Genomic DNA, 18,464 nt, shown 5'->3' on the forward strand with positions numbered 1-18,464 from the left:
GGTCTTTTTGAGACAGGGTCTCCCTGTAGCCCCAGCTGTCCTGGAACTCACTATGTAGACCAGGCTGGCCTTGAACTCACAGAGATCCGCCTGCCTTTGCCTCCCAAGTGCTGGGATTAAAGGTGTGTGCCACCACGCCCAGCTGGATCTGGATTTTTATGGGTCCAGACCCCATGATGGGTTGGAGTAGGCACTATCAGAAGTGGCTTCCCTCCACATGCCAGGACAGCCTCTTAGTCAAGGGAGGAGGCTGGCCACCAAGGTGGACCTTCTGAGCCTTGCAGCAAGAGTCATAGCAGGGAATGGAAGGACTCCTCAGAAGCAGTGCTTATGGATAGAGAGGGATGACTGGCTGCCAGGTAGGCCTGGAGGTGGGGTTTAGAGTCAAGCCGGAAGTACAAAAATCCAGGCTGTAGAGTGTGGAGACTGCATTTTGTGCTCTGGCTTCCCCGGGGAGAGTAGATGGTGCCTCATGGCCATGGGTCCTGGGAGCTCCCATTCTTTTGGCTCCTTTTGCTTGGTTACCTCCCACTGGCATGTCCGTAGGACCCCACCTAGCTAGATTTTGGTCAGAGGGCTTTTAAAACCTGCCTAGGGAGACCTAGATTTGATGAGCCAGGCTCTGCTCACATACTGCCTGGTTACCTGCCCTCTGGCTGCCTGCACCTTGGACGGCAGCTCTGAGGACCCCAGCCAGGGCCATGCTGGCCGCTTCATGCTCCACTCCTCAGTGGGGCCATCTGCTGCCCCTGCCTCCTTTTCCTGATTCCTCTTCCTTCTGGGCCCTATGCTGGGCCACTCACCAGCCACTTGACCAACAGCAAGCACCACCCAGAAGAGCCCAGGCAGTGTTCCCTCAGAAGAGTCCTGGCCGGCCAGCCTTCCTACCCAATAGTTCTCAGCTCTCCAGCCCCTAACTCTTCCTAGCCCCTCATTGAGGCCTCTCCTAGAGCCTGTGGTAGCTACTCTCCTACCCCAAGGTGGGGGGTACTCCTCCTGCCTGCTTCAACTGGTATTCCTGTACTCTCAGGGCTCAGGGCTTACCCTGGGGTAGAGGGGACGCTGGGTAGACGCACGAGCCTGAGCCGACAGTGACTGGTGCTGACCAGCCCCTTCCCTCACTGCAGTGTCCTTCCAGAGCCGACAGTCTCAGTCAAGCTGTTATCACTGAGGCTGGTAATGAGTCTGTGATGTCAGACATGCTGGGATCTGTTCTTTTCTAGTGAAAATGAGGCAACTTCCTCTTGCAGGGAGTCACCAGCTGGGGCGGAGCTGGAGCCCCAAGGCTTGACTCACCGTCTCCTTCCCTCGGCACCTACCTGGGTAGCTGGGAGCCTCCCAGGACCTTGGGTCGTGTTCTCAGATGGACTGGATGAAGCAAAGCACTGTTCGCTGAGTTGTCATGAGGTGTAATTAACTCATGTCTCTCTCTCTTTTTTTTCAGTCTGCAACTGTGTCAGATGGTGGTAAGTCATAATTTCTTATGTATATATATTTTATTATTTTTATTTTTAATGCCATTTTCAAGTTGTGAAACTCTTGTTTTCCATTTGATGCACTCAGTAAAGATGTTTTTCCTGCCTTTCCCTGTGGGAGGGTCTAGTTGGAGTTGATCTGGGGGAGCTTTCCTGGTGGCTGGGCCTGGGTTCGACTGGCGGGGTTTGACTGGCAGGGCAATAGAACTGTGGTGGCCCGGCACAGGCGGTGTGCTGGGCTACAGTGCACGTTCCCGCACGCCTGTGAGCTACAAGCAAAAACATGCTTTCTGATCCCTTGTACAACCAGCTCCAGACAAGCAGGTTAAGACTTCAAAGATCTTGCCGAATTTGAGCAATTCTGGAAGTTTCTTTCTTAAGAAAAGCATAGTCCATGAACTGAGAGGGTGGGAGGCAGAGTAAGGCTTTCCTTCTGTCTTTAAATAACTGTGTGCAAAGGTCCTTCCAATGGAGCTGATGAGGGAATCCCAGCAGAGCTTCACTCCATGTCTCTGATGTGATCTCTGGTTTTCAGTCAATGATTTTTAACACTGTCCACAACTGTTGGGAAAATTCCATCTAGAGATTTCTCATTGCTTGCAGTGTTCTCTCTATAAGTTGTAGAGAATTTAGTGCTGCTTTCTGGAACCTTCTATTGACTCTCATCACAGTTGCCCACCTCAGTTTTTGGCCTTAGAAAGGGCCAGTGTGTGTCTCTGCAGGTAGAGCCTCTGGAATTAGGAAGGATGGAGGCCCAGGTGGCTCTGCTGGAGTCCCTCCGTGGGAATCGAGGGGAGGTACATCTTGAATTACACACCCACTTAAGCCAGAATCCAGACTGTAGGGAGCCTGGAGTGCAAGTGTTCTAGGCATAGATTTTAGAATAAAAGGAATTATATTTCCTATGTTATGTGTAATAATGATCATGTCACTTAATGAGTCTTAAACAGAGAATGGGAAAAACTTCCTCAACGAAACAAAAGAAACAGGACACGCAGCCAAGCCCAGGCTAAAAATAAAGCTTTACAGTGTTGGTTCTGACTTCTCTTTTCTGGTAGAGGACATTTCTTCTTGTGAGAAATTTATAAACTTGAGAGGTTTCTGAATTTATCAGTTTAGGCATATATAATAGTTTTTATCTACCGCCTGCAAAGTTCTTTTCTGTTGTAAGGAGCTGGGGACAAGCTCTGGGAATCTGGTCAAGTGTGCCAGCATAGGTTTCAGAAGCTTCCAGAGGCTCCAAGGGTGGGAAGCCCTTGGCTCCCAGCCTCAACAGTGTCTTCTGAGGAAGTAGTGTCCTGCCAGGTGATTCCCCTCCTCTGGGGGCTTTCCGCCCCCACCCCTTCCTCCTCTACTTCAGACGCCAGGGCCATAGGGCTGGGCCCAGTTCCCACATAAAGGAGGGTCTGGCAGGAGGCAGGGAATTTCAGCAACTGTGCCAGATAGCCAGATGTATTTTATGTAGTTAACTTTTTGCACTTTCATAATTCTTCTACTTTTAGTTTCTATTTTTTATTATAAGAGTTAAACGAAAAGGCTGTTTGGTTCAATCAATGTGTTAATTCCAGATGATCATGCTATTTGTCACTGTTACAGGTAGGGAGACTGAGGCAGTGTGAGTCAAGACTCAGTCGAGATACCAGTCAAGGCCCCTGTCCCTCACCCTGCTGACCAGGCACCGACCAAGGCCCTCTATCTCCTCAAGGTACTAGGGGCTTTTCCCTGGTCCCCCACAATATGCCCAGGTGCCTGTGGAGAGGGGCTGGGTGGAACCTCAGATGTTTCCACATGGAGATATTTTTATAGTCCTGTATATGTTCCTAGCACGCGGTTCCCTGGCTGTTTATAGAGGTTGGACAGTGCTGTTTGTGATCTTGGTCAGGAAAGTGCTTTTTACTTACTCAGAAGTAGAGGACTGAAGGTCACCACTGTGTCACAGCCTGTATGTTGGCCTTTGTGGAGGGAAAATTAGCCCTGGGACAGCAGATTCTGCTTAGAGAAGGAATATCTTAGCAGTTACAGACTTCCTAGTGATCTACTTTCTGGGAAATTGTCCAAACAGAAACATGAGGTCAACTGGAAGGTTAAAGAAGTATAAATGTAAGGACTGGGATTAGAGCTCATGGTTAGGGCCCTTAGTAGCATGCATGTGCCCCAGGGCTCTATCCCACCCCAAGGAAGGAGGGAGAGGGAGAGGGAGCTGGAGAGAGATGCAAATGTGAGATCCCCACAGAAAGCTGCAGGCTTGGCTTTCACTCTGCAACTATGATGCCTTACCTCTGAGTTCCAGAGGTGCTCCAGGTCTGTGCTGAGCTCACCTCTGAGTTCTTGTAGTGCTCTACGTCTGTGCTGGGCTCGCCTCTGAGTTCCAGAGGTGCTCCACGTCTGTGCTGGGCTCGCCTCTGAGTTCCAGAGGTGCTCCACATCTGTGCTGGGCTCACCTCTGAGTTCCAGAGGTGCTCCACGTCTGTGCTGGGCTCGCCTCTGAGTTTATCTGTGCTGGGCTCACCCTGAGTTCCAGAGGTGCTCCACCTCTCTCAGCTCATGCTCTTCCTGTTAGCACTCTGACAGTGGCTGGCACCAGAAATGCTTGTTGAGTGGATGACTGGATCTTTGTGGTCTTCAGTGACACTGGCCCAAGCATTGGAAGACGTGGGTTAGAATGTGACTTTCAAAGTGTTTTCAGAGGTGAATGCTCTCAAATACCAACCAAGCAAATGGTAGCCCTTGTGCACAGATGGAGAAATGCCTGGCTGAATGGAAGGTGGGTGACGCTGTCTGGAGCGCCCTCTTCTGGCCCAACCCCAGAAGGCACTCAGATTCTGCCTTCGCCGACCTCCTCAGGTTGACTGCTGGGTCTTAGGCTACACAGACCCTGCCTGTTGTTTCACCTGAAGTGCAGCACAAGTATGTTCTCCACTCCCACCCTCTGCTCATGTGCAGTGTGGACAGGAGAATCAGTGTTTCCCTTGGCTGTGTGGCCATTGTGTGCAGGTCTGTTGGGTGGACTTTGTGATGGGATTTTCAGTAGAATGTGAGGAAAGAGAATATGAGACTTGGCGCCGCCATCAGCCTGCTGTGCTGGATGCTGGACACTGGGCTGGGCTGGGTATTGGGCTGGGCTCTAGGCTGTAGGCTGGGCTGGGCTGGGTTATGGATTGGGTTAGATTAGACACTGGGCTGGGTACTGGACTGGGTACTAGGCTACCCCTCGGGCTTTGCTCTGAAGACTTGAGCAACCCTGACAAAGTCTAGCATGCCCACTGCGAATGGCCAGGCCCTTTTGTTCCTTCTGTCTGTCCCTTGTGACCCCTACTAGGTGCTTGGGAACTTGACCAAGTCTGCTGGTCAACATCCCTCTGTGCACGCGTGCCTGCGTGCATGCGTGTGCGTGCCTGCATGCGTATGTTGGCTGCATGTTGTATATGCGATGCCTGTGGAGACCAGAAGAGGACATCAGATCCCTGAAACTGGAGTTACAGATGGTTGTTAGCTGTCATGTGGGTGCTGGGAGCCCAGGTCCTCTGCAAGAGCTGCCACTGCTTTTAATCACTGAGCTGTCTCTCCAGCTTCTCATCCCTCTAAGGGAAGCCAAATCCTCCCAGGAGGCCAGGCGCTCTCAGCACTTCTGTTCTATGTTAAGCTTTGGTTTCTATAATTGACAGTTCTGAGACGGGGAGGCCTGCTCCCATCCCAATATCTCTCTTCAAACAACCAAGAAAAACAGCCTTACATTTGGATGTTCTTGAAATGACCAGGTCCTCCTGTCCCCTCCCTCCACACTCTCCGGAACTTCTTGAACATTCAACCTTACCCCAGGCTGTGGGGTAAAGATTTGGGGGTCTGTCCAGAGTTGTACTCACACGGGCCGTCTCCACTTCCTGTCTGGTGATTTGTCTTTGCTCTAGTCTGCCAGCCTCCTCTCAGTTGCTCTATGGGGTGACTATAGCAGCCCCGTCACAGGCCTGGTGAGCTGGCATGGATGCTGCTTAGTGGTGAAGGGCTATTGTTGCTACAGGGATTTAGAGTTCAGTTGTGTTCACCTTTAGCATACAGAGCATTACAACTGTGAAGATTCTTGGCAGGTGAATCTTTATTCTGTAAATTTAGGAAAGACCGGAGTGTGAAGCACCCAATGGAGCCCATTGGGTATGATTCAGCACTACTTGGCACCCTCACATTTTCCCTAACCTAATTGGACACTTTTCAAAAGAGCTCACTAACTAGCAGAAACACAATGTTAATTTGGGTGAGAGCTGGCATTTGGACCAGAACCTTTTTACTTGGCTTGACCGTTCACATTCTTTTGGACTTAAAGCTCAAATGCCAGTCAGACTGTAGAATGTTGAAGAAGTAGGCAGGCTTGGTTTCTGCCAAGACATCTCTCAGCACACTCATTCCTTTCTAGTTTACAAGACATTTGGAGGGAGTTTTTATTAGTAACTATGCTGTGAATTTTTTTTTTAAAGCAAAGTTCAGAAGTAATAAAGTCAGTGACTCCCTCCCTCCATCCCTCCATCCCTCCATCCCTCCTTCCCTCCTTCCTTCTCCTTGTCTACGTGTGTTAACCTTGGGTGTGTTGCTTTAGAACTTGATTCTAGTGCCCAATAGTGGCAGCAGGGGTCCCCTTGGTCCCCCTCTTGTCTTCAGAGGCCCCACCTGGAACAGCTATGCACCCTCCCCTCTCCAGAGGAATTTGTTGGTTAGCGTGTTGGAGATCAAAATGCAGTGAAACAGAGGTCCGGGTTTGTGCAGCAGGGAAGCAGTGTGCGCCTGGCTCTGTGACCTAGGTAGAGTCAGAGAGTTGACGCCCAGGGGCTCCCGGCTCCCGTCCTGCCCCCGGCTCCCGTCCTGCCCCCGGCTCCCGTCCTGCCCCCGGCTCCCGTCCTGTCCCCGGCTCCCGTCCTGCCCCCGGCTCCCGTCCTGCCCCCCGCTCCCGTCCTGCCCCCGGCTCCCATCCTGCCCCCGGCTCCCGTCCTGTCCCCGGCTCCTGTCCTGCCACTCCATCTGGGAGGAGGCGACATAGTGTGTTCACTTGCAAAAACTTTTGTGTTCTAAGCTTGAGATTCATATTCTCTTCTGTTATACTTTGCTAAAGAGCTGTGTTGGGATGCGGTCCCCTCTGCCCTGACCCTTAGCCCCTTGGGTACTTTGGCTAGAGAACTGGTTAGTAAGAGAAAACTATAAATACAAACATGGGGAGGAAGGAATGACAGAGTGCAACAAGTCTGTGATGACAGGACAAGGCGATGGATCTCTGGACCAGGGCGGCACATGCTGGGAGTGTTGCTGAGAGATGTGGCTGAACATGGAATGCTGTTACCCCAGAGTTAGTTACTCTAGCCTTCTGTAGTACCGCTCCTGTCTTTGGTAACCAGGGTGTTTTCCTGGGTGTAGTTGGATCTGGAACTTTCCCAGCTATGTGCAAGTACTAGCACCTTCAGCCTATAGCTCCAGGCTATCCTCTGTAACCTCCTGGAACCTCTCTCTGACCATGCACAGCCAGTGGGACCCAAGGCAGTCTGGAAGCTCCCTCTCCACCAACTATCTCTGGCACTGCATACAACCTAGTCCCTTGGCCTTCCCCAGTCAAATCTGTCTCTTCAACTCAGTGAACTGTCACCTGTGGGGACCTTTCTCAGCAGGAGTCCCCAAGGTACCTCCTGGCAGATGGGGCAATCCCAGAGTATACCCCCCCCTGCCCTTGATGGCTTTCCCATCAGGTGTGACAGTTTCATGGTGACGGGTCTAACTTCCAAGGATCATTGAGTACACATTTTGTTTATATTTCTAGTGCTGAGTAGCAGCAGGGTTCTGGTCCCAGCCAGCCCATCATGACCAAACACCCTGTAGTACCATTCTGGCTATGGAATGTGATATAGGGAAGCTCAGAATGAAATCCAAGCTCAATACGAAGAGCTTCCCAGGATTCCCACCGCCATAGGATGAAGGCTGCCAGTGAAACCAGGAAGCGTTGGGTCTTACTCCCAGCGTGCCTGGGAATCTGTACCCCACACATTCCAGGAATGGGGGCAATCAGCTCCCCATTCATTCAGGACTGATACCTCACTCAGGAACCCAGCAAACCCTGCCTACCCACCCATTCTTGTTACTTTCTTAACCTTTTAAAGTCACTGGGTCACGAGAAGCCAGAGCAGAGTACTAAAGCACAGCCTTGAACATACCAGAACCTGTCTTCCGAGCTGTCACTGTCCCAGTGATACCCTGCCTGCTTGTGTTGGGAGGTGCCCTGGTCATTGTCCTAGGAAGCAGCGTGAGTTTCCTCCTGCAAATGCCCTTCTGTCCACTCCAGGAAATTTGGGGTGGTGAGCCTCTTGAGCTCTGGGCCTGTGGAGCACTGTGGAGCATGGTACTAAGGGGAGGCTGTGGACACGCGACACTGCAGATGCTTCTGGCACAATGTATCCAGCCCTTACCATAGCCCAGTAGTGGTGCCATGGGTGCTGTGTGGCCCCTCTCTGCAGTTGGGACCCAGATACTCAGGGCAGGACCCATGAGACCTCAAGGCTGGTCAGAAAGATCCATGCCCACTGTGCTGTGGGATAGTTGGGGTCAGCACCACTGGTCAAGTGGCATGGGTTTGTGGGTGAGTCTTTAGCAGGAGGCAGTGGGGCCAACCTGTGAAGCCCACTTACAAACAGCAGATCTCTGGGACCATTTGCCACATCCTGTGGGAAGGAAGGCATTTATGTACAGTTTTAAAACAAGTTTTCAATTCTGGGATTCCTGACCTAATTTATGGCTTTCCTGCCTTTAGAAATGCATCCTTTCAGGTTAGTTGACATTAATGGAACTACAGTGATTGACGCCAGTAATCTTTAAAACACACTGGAGAACAGCTGCTTGGGGAGGAGGTGCTTTTTCTCATGGTCACCATCCCCTGAGCTTCCGCCTGATCCCCAGGCCATACTGCCCTGCCACCTTCCCTCTGGCTGGTGTCTCTACCCTACCATTGTCATCTACTAAAACCAAAGAACACTCAGTCAGTCCCTACCTCATTATCGCCACCCTTAGCCTGGGCATACACAGGCCATTTGTACCCAACACAGAACAGTCCCTTTTTCTTCTGGAGACAAATCTACCCTTCCCCAAACTGAATCTTGGCCCATTTGAGTGGTCAGATTTAACAGATCAGTAACATCTGGGAAGGATTGCCCACAGCAAATGCCCAGTTGGAGAACTTACTCCATTAGACAAAAGTGTGTGTCCTAGGAATTCCTCTAATGGTGCCTCTCACATTTCATGACATTACTTGTTACAAACATTTTAGGTGAGTTTTTGTCACAACTGTTTTTCAAGTAATGAAAATTTTTTTTGAAGAATAACTCATACACTGAACAGTACACAAACATCAGTAAATACAAGAGGGACATTCTTGCTCTACTAGTAGCCAGATGAGAGAGAACATTGCTAGGGGCCCGAGGAGGACCAAGCCCTGCCTGCTGACACCTGGGTTCCGTGCTCACTTTGACTGATGCAGCAGTACGTGCTGTCGTGTCCCTGGCCCCTTCCATTGAGCTTGTGTGCCCTGTGTCAGTTCCCTTTCACTCTGGCCCCCATGTCCTGCACTGTTGCTAAATGACCACTTTCTGCCCTTGCCTCTGGTGTCAGCTTCTGAGCTGGTTTAGACTTCCAGCTGTCACAAAGGCACTGAAGACATGCCTGTGCGGGTCTTTGAATGCACAGCTGCATGCATTTTGCTGTGATCGGCCAGCCAGAGGCATGTGTGGTAAGTAATGCCCGCTGTCTAGAGCAGTTTTGCAGTGTGCACGCCAGCAGCCATGTGAGGATTTGCCCTCCTGGCTGTCCTGTCGCAGGCGCTCAGGTGTGTATATGAACACTGCATTCTGATTTGGGTTTATAGTCCTCTGATGATAAGTGAGTTGAGCACGTTTGTGGGTGTTTGGGGCCATTGGAATGTTTTTTGGAAAATACTCAGTCGAGATTTTTGCTTGGACAGGTGTAGCTCAGTGAGAGCGCCGGACGGGCAACCTCGAGGCCCTGGCTTTCAGCCCAGGGACTGCCAAAGATAGAAAGGAGCTTGTGCTTGTTGATTTTCCTTGTTGTTTGCCTTTCTTGCTGATTGATTAGTAGGGTAAGAAAAGTAGAAATTCAGGAGTGGATTCTTGGGTCGAATGGATGTATTTCAATAAGCTTGTATCATGAATTTTATTTGTGTTGGGTTTCTGTAGATAATTAACTGAGAGAAGGTGTAACAGGCAGGCTTTATGAAGGGTGCAGACTAGCCCTTCTGAGTGCACCTGCCTATTCTGACTGCAGTTTTCTTTTTTTAAAAAATACTTTATTTTTAAATATTTGTTTTTATTTTATGTGTACGAGTGTATTGCTTGCATGTGTGTAAGTGCACTCATGTCATGCAATGCCTGCGGAGGTCAGAAGCGAGTGTTGGATGCTCCCTGGAACTGGAGTTAGGATGGGTGTTAGCTGCTGTGTGAGTGCTGAGACTCGAACCCGGGTCCTCTGTAAGAGCAGCCAGTGCTCTTAACCACTGAGCCATCTCTCCAGCCCCCCAGTGCTGTTTTCTGATGACCACAAGGTCTCACAGGAGTCCAGCAGCGTTCTCCTAGTGCAGTCTTTTGTCTACTCTGTCGCTTCTTTGCCCCCCTAAGACACGAAGGTGAAACTGTTGCTGTTTTACTGTTCACATTTAAACCTGGATTGAATTTTTTGTGTGGCTTTTGGGGAGGGAGGAGGGTAACAGCCATTTTTTTCATGTGTTCTCCAGTTGTCCCGGCTCCATTTATTGAAGTCTGTCCTTCTTCCCTGTCACATAGTAAGGCGGTTGTATAGCGGTGGGTCTGTTTTGGCCCGTGTATCCACTTTGTTAGCCACTCTGGTCTGTCACTGGATGGGACTTCACTCTGTGGTGCACCTGGATGTCTTTCTGGCGTTGTGGCCCTTGTCTTCTTTGGGAATCTCTTGTATTGTTCTCAGTGCTGTGTGGTCCTTATACAGTGTGGAGCCAGTTTTGAAGTCACTGGTACCTTTCTGAGTTATCGTTGCCTGTGCCTGAGCTGATTGAGATCTTACACTTCTGGAATCTGTACAAGGACGTGTTACTACAAGCTGCAGCCCCTGGCATGAGGCAGTTGGCTTTCTGGGGTGACCGTGATTGTACCTTTGTGACCTTCACTTGTAGCCACTTACTTCTTGGTCCCTACAGGTCTTGGGCCCTTCCCCCAGAGTTAAGTACTAAAGGTTGAGGGGATGAGGAAGCAGGAAGAAACAATTGCCTGGAGGAACTGGATAAGAAAAGAGTTAAGACAGGACTGAAGGAGATGACAAGTTCTCAGGAGAGATCAAAGGACACAGGGCGGTCTGGATTGTCAGAAATCCAATTTTATCACAAAGCAGCGTAAGAAGCCTGAAGATACTAATGAGAGAAGATGACAGGCAGCTGTAAGAAGACCAAGTAGTGATGTTCAGACAGATGGTCCCCTCGAATAGTAAACACCACAGAGAGGAGAGTGAGCACCAGGTGTGTGCGGCACGTGTGTGAGTAGGACGCAGGCTTTACCACAGGTGCCTTTGTCAGAACCTGAGAGATCAAGTAGATAAAAAATAGTAGGGGGTGCACACCTTCAATCCCAGCACTCAGGAGGCAGAGGCAGGTAGATCTCTGTGGAGGCGGAGGCCAGTCTGGTCTACAAAGAGAGCTCCAGGCCAGCTGGGGCTACAGGGAGACCCTGTCTCAAAACCAAACAAGTAGGTTCCAGTGCATTCCAGTGACAAAATGCAGAAATGACACCTGGCAGATAGGCGCACGTTAAGCCCAGGAGAGAACATGCTGTTTTCAAGGCATGTGGGACTTTTGCCAAATGTAGTTACCAATTATAGCATACAGATTCTGTACTGACCTCAGTATAATTAAGTAGACATCAGTCACAAAAATATAATGAAAAAGATCCCTTCATTAAGAAGTTTAAACCCATACCTAAATCAGTATGGGCCAAGGAACAAACTCAAACAAATTCTAGCACAACTTAAAATTGTTTTAAAGTTGTACTAATGCATATCCACATCAGTAGAATATAGCTAAAGTGGTTTTCAGAGAAAAATTGAAGCATTAAATGCAAATACTAGAAAAAAGTTTTAAAGTGTAGGTCATAAACATTCAACACAGGGTGGAGGAAACCAGAATGAATGCAAATGTAGCTGAGGAAGTAACAAGGGAAAAACAAATTAATGATAATTGAGCCCCAAATACTACTACTACTACTGCTACTACTACTACTACTGCTACTACTGCTACTGCTGCTACTGCTACTGTGCAAAATGATGAGTCTTCACCAAGTATCTCTAGAAAGAGGGAAGAGGCAGAGGCAGCACAAAAGTGACACAGGCCCCAGCTGCAGGCAGAGTTCTGTGAGCAACTGTGTACGAATACATTTTATTACCAGATCAACTGAGTATCTTCTAGGAAAATACAGACTATCAAAGGTGGCTAAGCAGAAGTAGAAACTAAGCTAACATGACTTAGAAGCCAAAGATCCATTCCCTATGAGGCACCATATTCAAGCTAGTTTATAGGTGTATCAGTGAAGGCTGAGTAATGCCTCAATAACAACCTGCAGGCCCCATAGCTTTAAAACAAAGCAAAAGTTCATTTCTTACATGTTCACTGCAACTGATTTTATCTTTGTCCTCAGTTTTTTCCATCCAGAGCCAAGCTGTTGGAGCAGTTCTGTATGGGACACTGTGCGCCTTGGGGTGACATGTCTGAATCACGGTTCTGGATGGGCACATGTCACACCATGGCTGGGCTTGATCAGAGCAGAAGGCATGAGTAATCGTCCTGTGTGGAGGGGCAGTGGGTATTTTGAGCCTAACCTATTTGCTAAATGGGAGAGAAGCCATTAAAGTCACGTGGCAAGGCTGACATATCCAGAGGTTAAGCTGGACAGGAACAGCACCAGAAAATGGCTGCTGGCTTCACCTCCGGACAGATACGGAAAATTCCCAAATAAATACTGTCAAATCGATTTCACCAGCAAGGAGCGTGGCTCACTAAGGGATGCAAGAACGGCGCGACAGGGGAGCCCTTTCTTCCAAGTCTCTGCTCATATCTGCTTGACCTTCTGCTTTGTCCTGAAAACTTATGGACACTGGGGTGCATTGTGAACAAACCAAGTCTCTGTTTTCTCGGAGCTTTGCTTTCAGGGTAAAGATTACACGAGCAGATCTGTGAGCTAGTGCAAAGGCAAAGCCAAGTGATTCGCACCAAGGTGGCAGCTGATGAAGTCAAGGACTTGCTTGGTTTGCTTTAAGTCAGGCATGAGAGGAGCTTCTATTGAGCCAGAGGTCACAAGGACGCCCACATCCCAGCAGCTACTCAGTGTTGCATGGCAGGTCTAGCCAAGACTAAAAGATGAGAAAGAAACGTTACAACTGGAAAGGAAGAGGCTTAAATCATGACTCACAGTTGGTAACATCTCCTCCAAACCCAAAGCAGAGCACCGGGCCAGCCCTGACCTTCGGAACTGATGAAGGTCATCAGAAAGAAAGGGTCTTCCCGAAATGACCTGCCATTTCTGAGGGGAAGGGGACAGGACCAGGATTTTAGATAATGGCCAGCAAAGGTTTTAGACTCAGGTTTAAGATTTTAAAGAAAAAAAAAAATACTGTATGAATTGTGACAAATATACAGTTAGAGTTGTGTACCTTTTAACCTGGAGTTCAGGACTAACATGACCAGCAGTTCATTGATGTTACTGAATACCTACTGTGTGCCTGGCACTGTTTGCCACAGTTTCCCTGTGAAGCCAGTACATAGTTATTACCAAGGCTTTACGGGAAGGTGAGTGGCTCTGCAGTGAGGAGTGGACAGCTAGTCCCTGTGAAGTCAGCACTACTCATCCTACTCGGCTCAGAGCCGGACTAACCGGCTCACCCTCCTTACCATCCTGTTACAGAAGGCAGAGGGCCCTGCCCACCATCAGGAGCAACACACAGACTCCCATCTGGGCCTGGGTCTGCCCTGCTGGCAAGGGAACTAAGCTGAAGAAGGAGCACCTAGTAGAGCTGCATGACAACCAGGGTTAGCACCTCCACACCCACTCCGCACACCTCTGTACCCACCGCTCTCTCCTTACGCTTTTGTGTTCAATTTTAGGGGAAGCTGGAGGGAAGGGCTGGCCTCTCTAGTAGAACCCGTCTCACCTGCTCTATGCATCTGAGACGCTGAGGCCTCATAGATCTGCACATGGGGCCCAAAGGAGAGAAGAGGCAGCCCTCGGAGTGCTGCTGGGGAGATATCAGACTCTAGGCAAGGGCTGCCTGTGTTCCTGGAGCAGGAGACACAGTAGCAGCAGCTGACTGAAATTTGGAATCCTAGTTTAGGACAAATGACTTAAATTTTGGTTGTTATTGATAGTCATAGAAAAGGTATGAATATTACGTTGTGTTTAGTTTTATATCTTATATTACTTTTATTCTTTAAAAGTATGTGAAGCTGTCAGCCAGCTATCCCAGAAAATCAGGCTCTTTGGTTGCCATAACTGAAAATGTCAGAGTGTACTGAAGTCTCCCTTGGTCTCAAGTTACCATTTCCATTTTATAGGGCTGCCTCTGAATGAGGTCCTTACTGCTGGAGCCCATCCCATGCATTCTTTGTGACTGCATGTCCCTGGTGCCCTGCCCTGTTGGGGGAGCACCCTGTCCTTGTCCCTGCCCATCCCGCACAGTGGCCAGAGCAAGAACAGGTTCTCCGTTGCTGGCCATGGCCTCACGTTGACTTTGGAAAGGACCAGGGTCACTTTTGAGCCTTCTTCTTGAACACAGCCTTTGGGTCCCTGGGCTTTGGTACTGGGCTGTCCTCTTGTGGGGCTTGGCTCTGCTGCTAGCTCTGCACTTCATGGGGTCATTGGAAAAGGGGAGTGTCTTCATAAAGTTGAAGTACTTTATTTGTTGAAAATGAAGTAAGTCTGTATCACAGAGGAATTAGCCAGTCAAGGAATCATGTAAACTCTTTTGGTTTTAGTCAGCGTGTGGCTCTGATCAAACCTTGTCCTGGAAAGAGGTACTGCCCCTTTCTGGGGAGTCCTGGGGTCCCCTGTCTTCTAGTGCCACTTATAGTGGCAATTGATGGCTCCACTCCTGGCATCCTGAAAATGCAGTGTGACAAGACAGAACCATAGTTTGGCTGCACCGACACCTCCCACACTGACCCTTTTCGGCTCCTGTTCGGCCCACTCTGTGGCACTAGCATTTCCCATCTGCCTGGCATTTCCCGCTTGTGAAGCACTTCATCATTTCAGATGCATTGTTCTCCTGAGTTCAGGCAGGTCTGGTGATGGCTCCCGAACAGCCCCAGCATGTGGGTTTCTCCCATTTGGTCCAACGTGCCCTAATCAGGGCCCCTGAAGCGGACAGAATTGTATGATCCAAGCACAGTCCCAAAGAACTACCTGGTCTTGTAACTTCCTGCTAGGCTGTGAAGTCTGGCCAGCAGATGCCTGAGAGGGGACGCAGGGAAGTGCTCTGGGAAGCTACCTCAGAGCCTGAGGTGCCTGCCCAGCTCCACCCATCACTGTCCTGAGACCTTAGCAGCCTCACTTATACAATGGGCCTGTTGAGTTAGACCAGCAGTTTCAGGAATCTGTTCCCAGAAGGTGTTGTGGGGCTCCAAACATGTTATTCTGGTCTTCAGCAGGACCTGTCACTGCTGTCTGTGGGGCTTGCTCAGGTAAGGAACCAGGTTGCGCTGCGCTGTTGTGCCCAGTCCTGTCCTTTGCCCTCCTGCCCCAGTGAGCTTTCCCCTTTGGGGGAAAGGCCTCTTTACTTTAAATATGGAAAGCGTCGCACAGACAACACTGGGAATGAAGGGTGCTCTTAACCCCAAAGGGTGGCTGTTGGAATAAGGTGGCAGAATTAAGAGACAGGCAGTGGGGTGGGGTAGCTGTGGCTCTGGGCCAACCTCACCACACCAGCTTTCCACACAGGACTTCCATCTAAACCTGACCCTCTAAGTAGTTTGAAGGCTAGAGGTGGATGGGTCTTGATGGTATGTGAGTGTCTGGTAGAATTTCAATACTTGGATGTGTAGCTTGAGACCCTTGCTTGCCATGTGCCATCAGTGTCACTAAGCAGGTGACCGCACTTTACAGCTCAGCAAGGTGCGTGCACGGGACTCAGCTCTACTGCATGAGAATTTCATCAAAGGAGATATAAACAAATGCAAGGCTCCAGTGACCTGGAGAGGGCTAGGAGATCTTAGCTGCTTTCTGTATGAGGGAAGGAATAAAGATATCAGGGTGAGGGGCGTTCCCTCTGCTGGGGTCGGGGGAGTGGCAGATACTCAAAGGGGATGAGAATGCGCTTGGGGTGTTGGGTTGGAGTTGAGGTATTGGTGTGACTCATGACCTTCAGTAGAGAGTAGATGTAGAGATGCATATAGACATGTGTGTGCCACACTTCTGAGCCGTCCTCCAGGAGCACCCAGTGCTGAGGAGCCTGGGGAGGTTTTGGTGCCCAATAAAATTTCCCATAACGGGAACCAGAACCTTGCAGCAAAGACCAACTCCTGGGCAGAGCAGGAAGAACACACAGTGGGCCTGCAGATATGTGTCTTTCCCATCAGTGCTCAGTGCATAAGACTCCCCAGAGGGACACGAGGCCCACCTGAGGGAAGGACTGAGTATAGAAGGGTATCATACCATGGAGTATAAGCCGATGACTAATGAAAACCAGCGGAGACTTGTGAGGGACCTGGGGCAGGGGTCGCACACTGTCACAGGAGGCTAAGACCATGGGCACAGGCTGGATGAAGAATGAGGCACTGCTGTCGAGTGAGAGGCTCGGAACCAGAAATGGTTTCGATTTTTCCCTTGGCTTTTGGAATGTTTGTATATACATAGTGAGCTCTCAGGGACAGGACCCAGGTCTAACATGAGCTTCATTTACATTCACTGCACACGCAAAGCCTGAAGGCAATTTCACTCACTACTTTAGTGAGGATGAGCCCTGCAGGTGACTGATCAGTTGTCATATGAGGCCAGGTGTAGAATTGTCCACTTTTTTTCACCAAAAAATTTTTGGGTTTGGAGCATACTGGAATTAAGAACTCGAGATTAAAAACGTTCAGCCTATATTCCAAGGAGAAACTACAGTGGAAAACCTGGTGCCCTGTCCACAGGATCAGCCCTCAAACTGTACTGTGTACCGGTGAGAGGTGCCTGGAAGACCAGCCTTTCTCCTGGATGTTCCTGCCAAGTACCTCTGACAAGTCAAGTTGAGAGGCTGGTTTCAAACTCTCTGGCTCACCAAAGTCTCAGCACAGAGAGGCTGGGGGCTGCACAAGTGTCGTGATCCCCAGAAGTTCTGAATTCAGTCCTAGTACAGAGGCAGTGTTACTGTGAAGGTCAGCATGGATAGAATTGGAATCCAGCCTGCATTAAACATCCTGGTTTTCAAGAAAGTCTTTGCAGGGTCTACACCCTGGTAGGTTTAGCGGTGAGAGGATGTGTGTGTGATGCTTCACCTCAAATAGCTTGGGAAAAATTGGGGGGGGGGGGGGGGGGGAAGGGAAAAATTGGGGGGGGGGGGGGGGATAACTGTTCTAAGAGACCTTAAGGGGATGTGGGCCAGAGGCAGGGATGAGCCCAGAGCAAGCTGCAGGTCACGTTACTGATGTTCACCATCCTCACACCCCACAAGACTCCTGACTGCCTCCTGTGGTGGACTTGTGGAGCATGAGGTGTCTTAGGATGCTTCAGACACTGAAGGTGAAGAAATGTGCTGAGGGAGGAGCACAGTCAAGGCTTCCTTTTAACCCTCTGCAGCTTTGGTTTCCATGGAGAATGCTTTGATACCTTTCTACCAGAACTGCCAGCATCCTGAGTGTTTGTGGAGCTGTGTGGGTTAGTGGACTGTGCTCATCCTGGCTTTGGAAAATACAAGCTCTGACTTGGTCACACCCCTTTCCTTAGATGTCTCCAAGACCACATTTGGAATTGCTGGGGACTGTGACCAGAAACCTGAAACAGCTTCTGCCACCGAGCCTGTGTTACCTGGGCCGAGCCCCAATCTCAGAAACCCCAGAGAACCCACAAGGGCCTGGCTTCCCTGCTCTGCCTGCCCCCTGACTCTGCCTGGCCCCTGGCGCTGCCTGTCCCCTGACTCTGCCTATCCCCTGGCTCTGCCTGTCCCCTGGCTCTGCCTGCCTCCTGGCTCTGCCTGTCCCCTGGCTCTGCCTGCCTCCTGGCTCTGCCTGCCCCCTGGCTCTGCCTGCCCCCTGGCACTGCCTGTCCCCTGGTTCTACCTGTCTCCCTGCTCTGCCTGTTCCCTGGTGCTGCCTGCCCCCTGGCGCTGCCTGTCCCCTGACTCTACCTGTCTCCCTGCTCTGCCTATCCCCTGGCACTGCCTGCACCCTGGTGCTGCCTGTCCCCTGACTCTGCCTGTCCCCTGGTTTTAACTGTCTCCCTCCTCTGCCTGTCCCCTGGCACTGCCTGCCCCCTGGCGCTGCCTGTCCCCTGGCTCTGCCTGTCCCCTGGTTCTACCTTTGCCCTAACTCTGCTTTTCTTGGGGTTCCTGGGTGCTTGAGGGTAAAAGAAAAGCTTTATTTTCCAAATCTGGCATGATCTGGCTTCGGCCCAACCCCCAGCCCCCTCAGGCTTATTGGCAGTGTGCTATTGACACCATAGAAGTGAAGGATTTAGTTTGGTTGCTTCTTAAGTGCCTACCTCTGAGACCCTGTAACTTCGGTGGTCATTCCTCACTGAGAATGTTGATCTTTTGTATATGAGACTTAAAATCTTAAATTTGAGACACACATGGAAGTAGGGTTTAAAATCTACACAGAGCTCTTACAAGGAGCCATGCGTACTCTGCCTCTTTCCCTGATGCTATTTAATGACGAGCTGCTGAGTGGGCTCATCCCAGCACTAGTTGAGCAGCGCCTCTGTCCATATGAATAATTCAGGCCTTGGCAGCAGGGCTGCTCTGGCTGTG

The 18,464-nt window shown here is 50.2% G+C and overlaps 1 protein-coding gene across 5 annotated transcripts in view; it reads left to right on the forward strand.

Annotated features, from left to right (window-relative positions):
* The window catches only part of Rgs12 (regulator of G protein signaling 12), a 132,513-nt gene that overhangs the window by 85,642 nt on the left and 28,407 nt on the right, over nucleotides 1-18,464 (forward strand). For all 5 annotated transcript variants that reach the window (XM_008841873.3, XM_029567660.1, XM_029567661.1 and 2 more), the window contains one exon: nucleotides 1,445-1,466. In XM_008841873.3, coding sequence (XP_008840095.2) covers nucleotides 1,445-1,466 — 22 coding nt within the window. The remainder of the gene's footprint in view (nucleotides 1-1,444; nucleotides 1,467-18,464) is intronic.

The sequence above is a fragment of the Nannospalax galili genome, unplaced genomic scaffold (genome assembly GCF_000622305.1).
Source record: "Nannospalax galili isolate Female #2095 unplaced genomic scaffold, S.galili_v1.0 scaffold101, whole genome shotgun sequence".
Lineage (NCBI taxonomy): Eukaryota > Metazoa > Chordata > Mammalia > Rodentia > Spalacidae > Nannospalax > Nannospalax galili.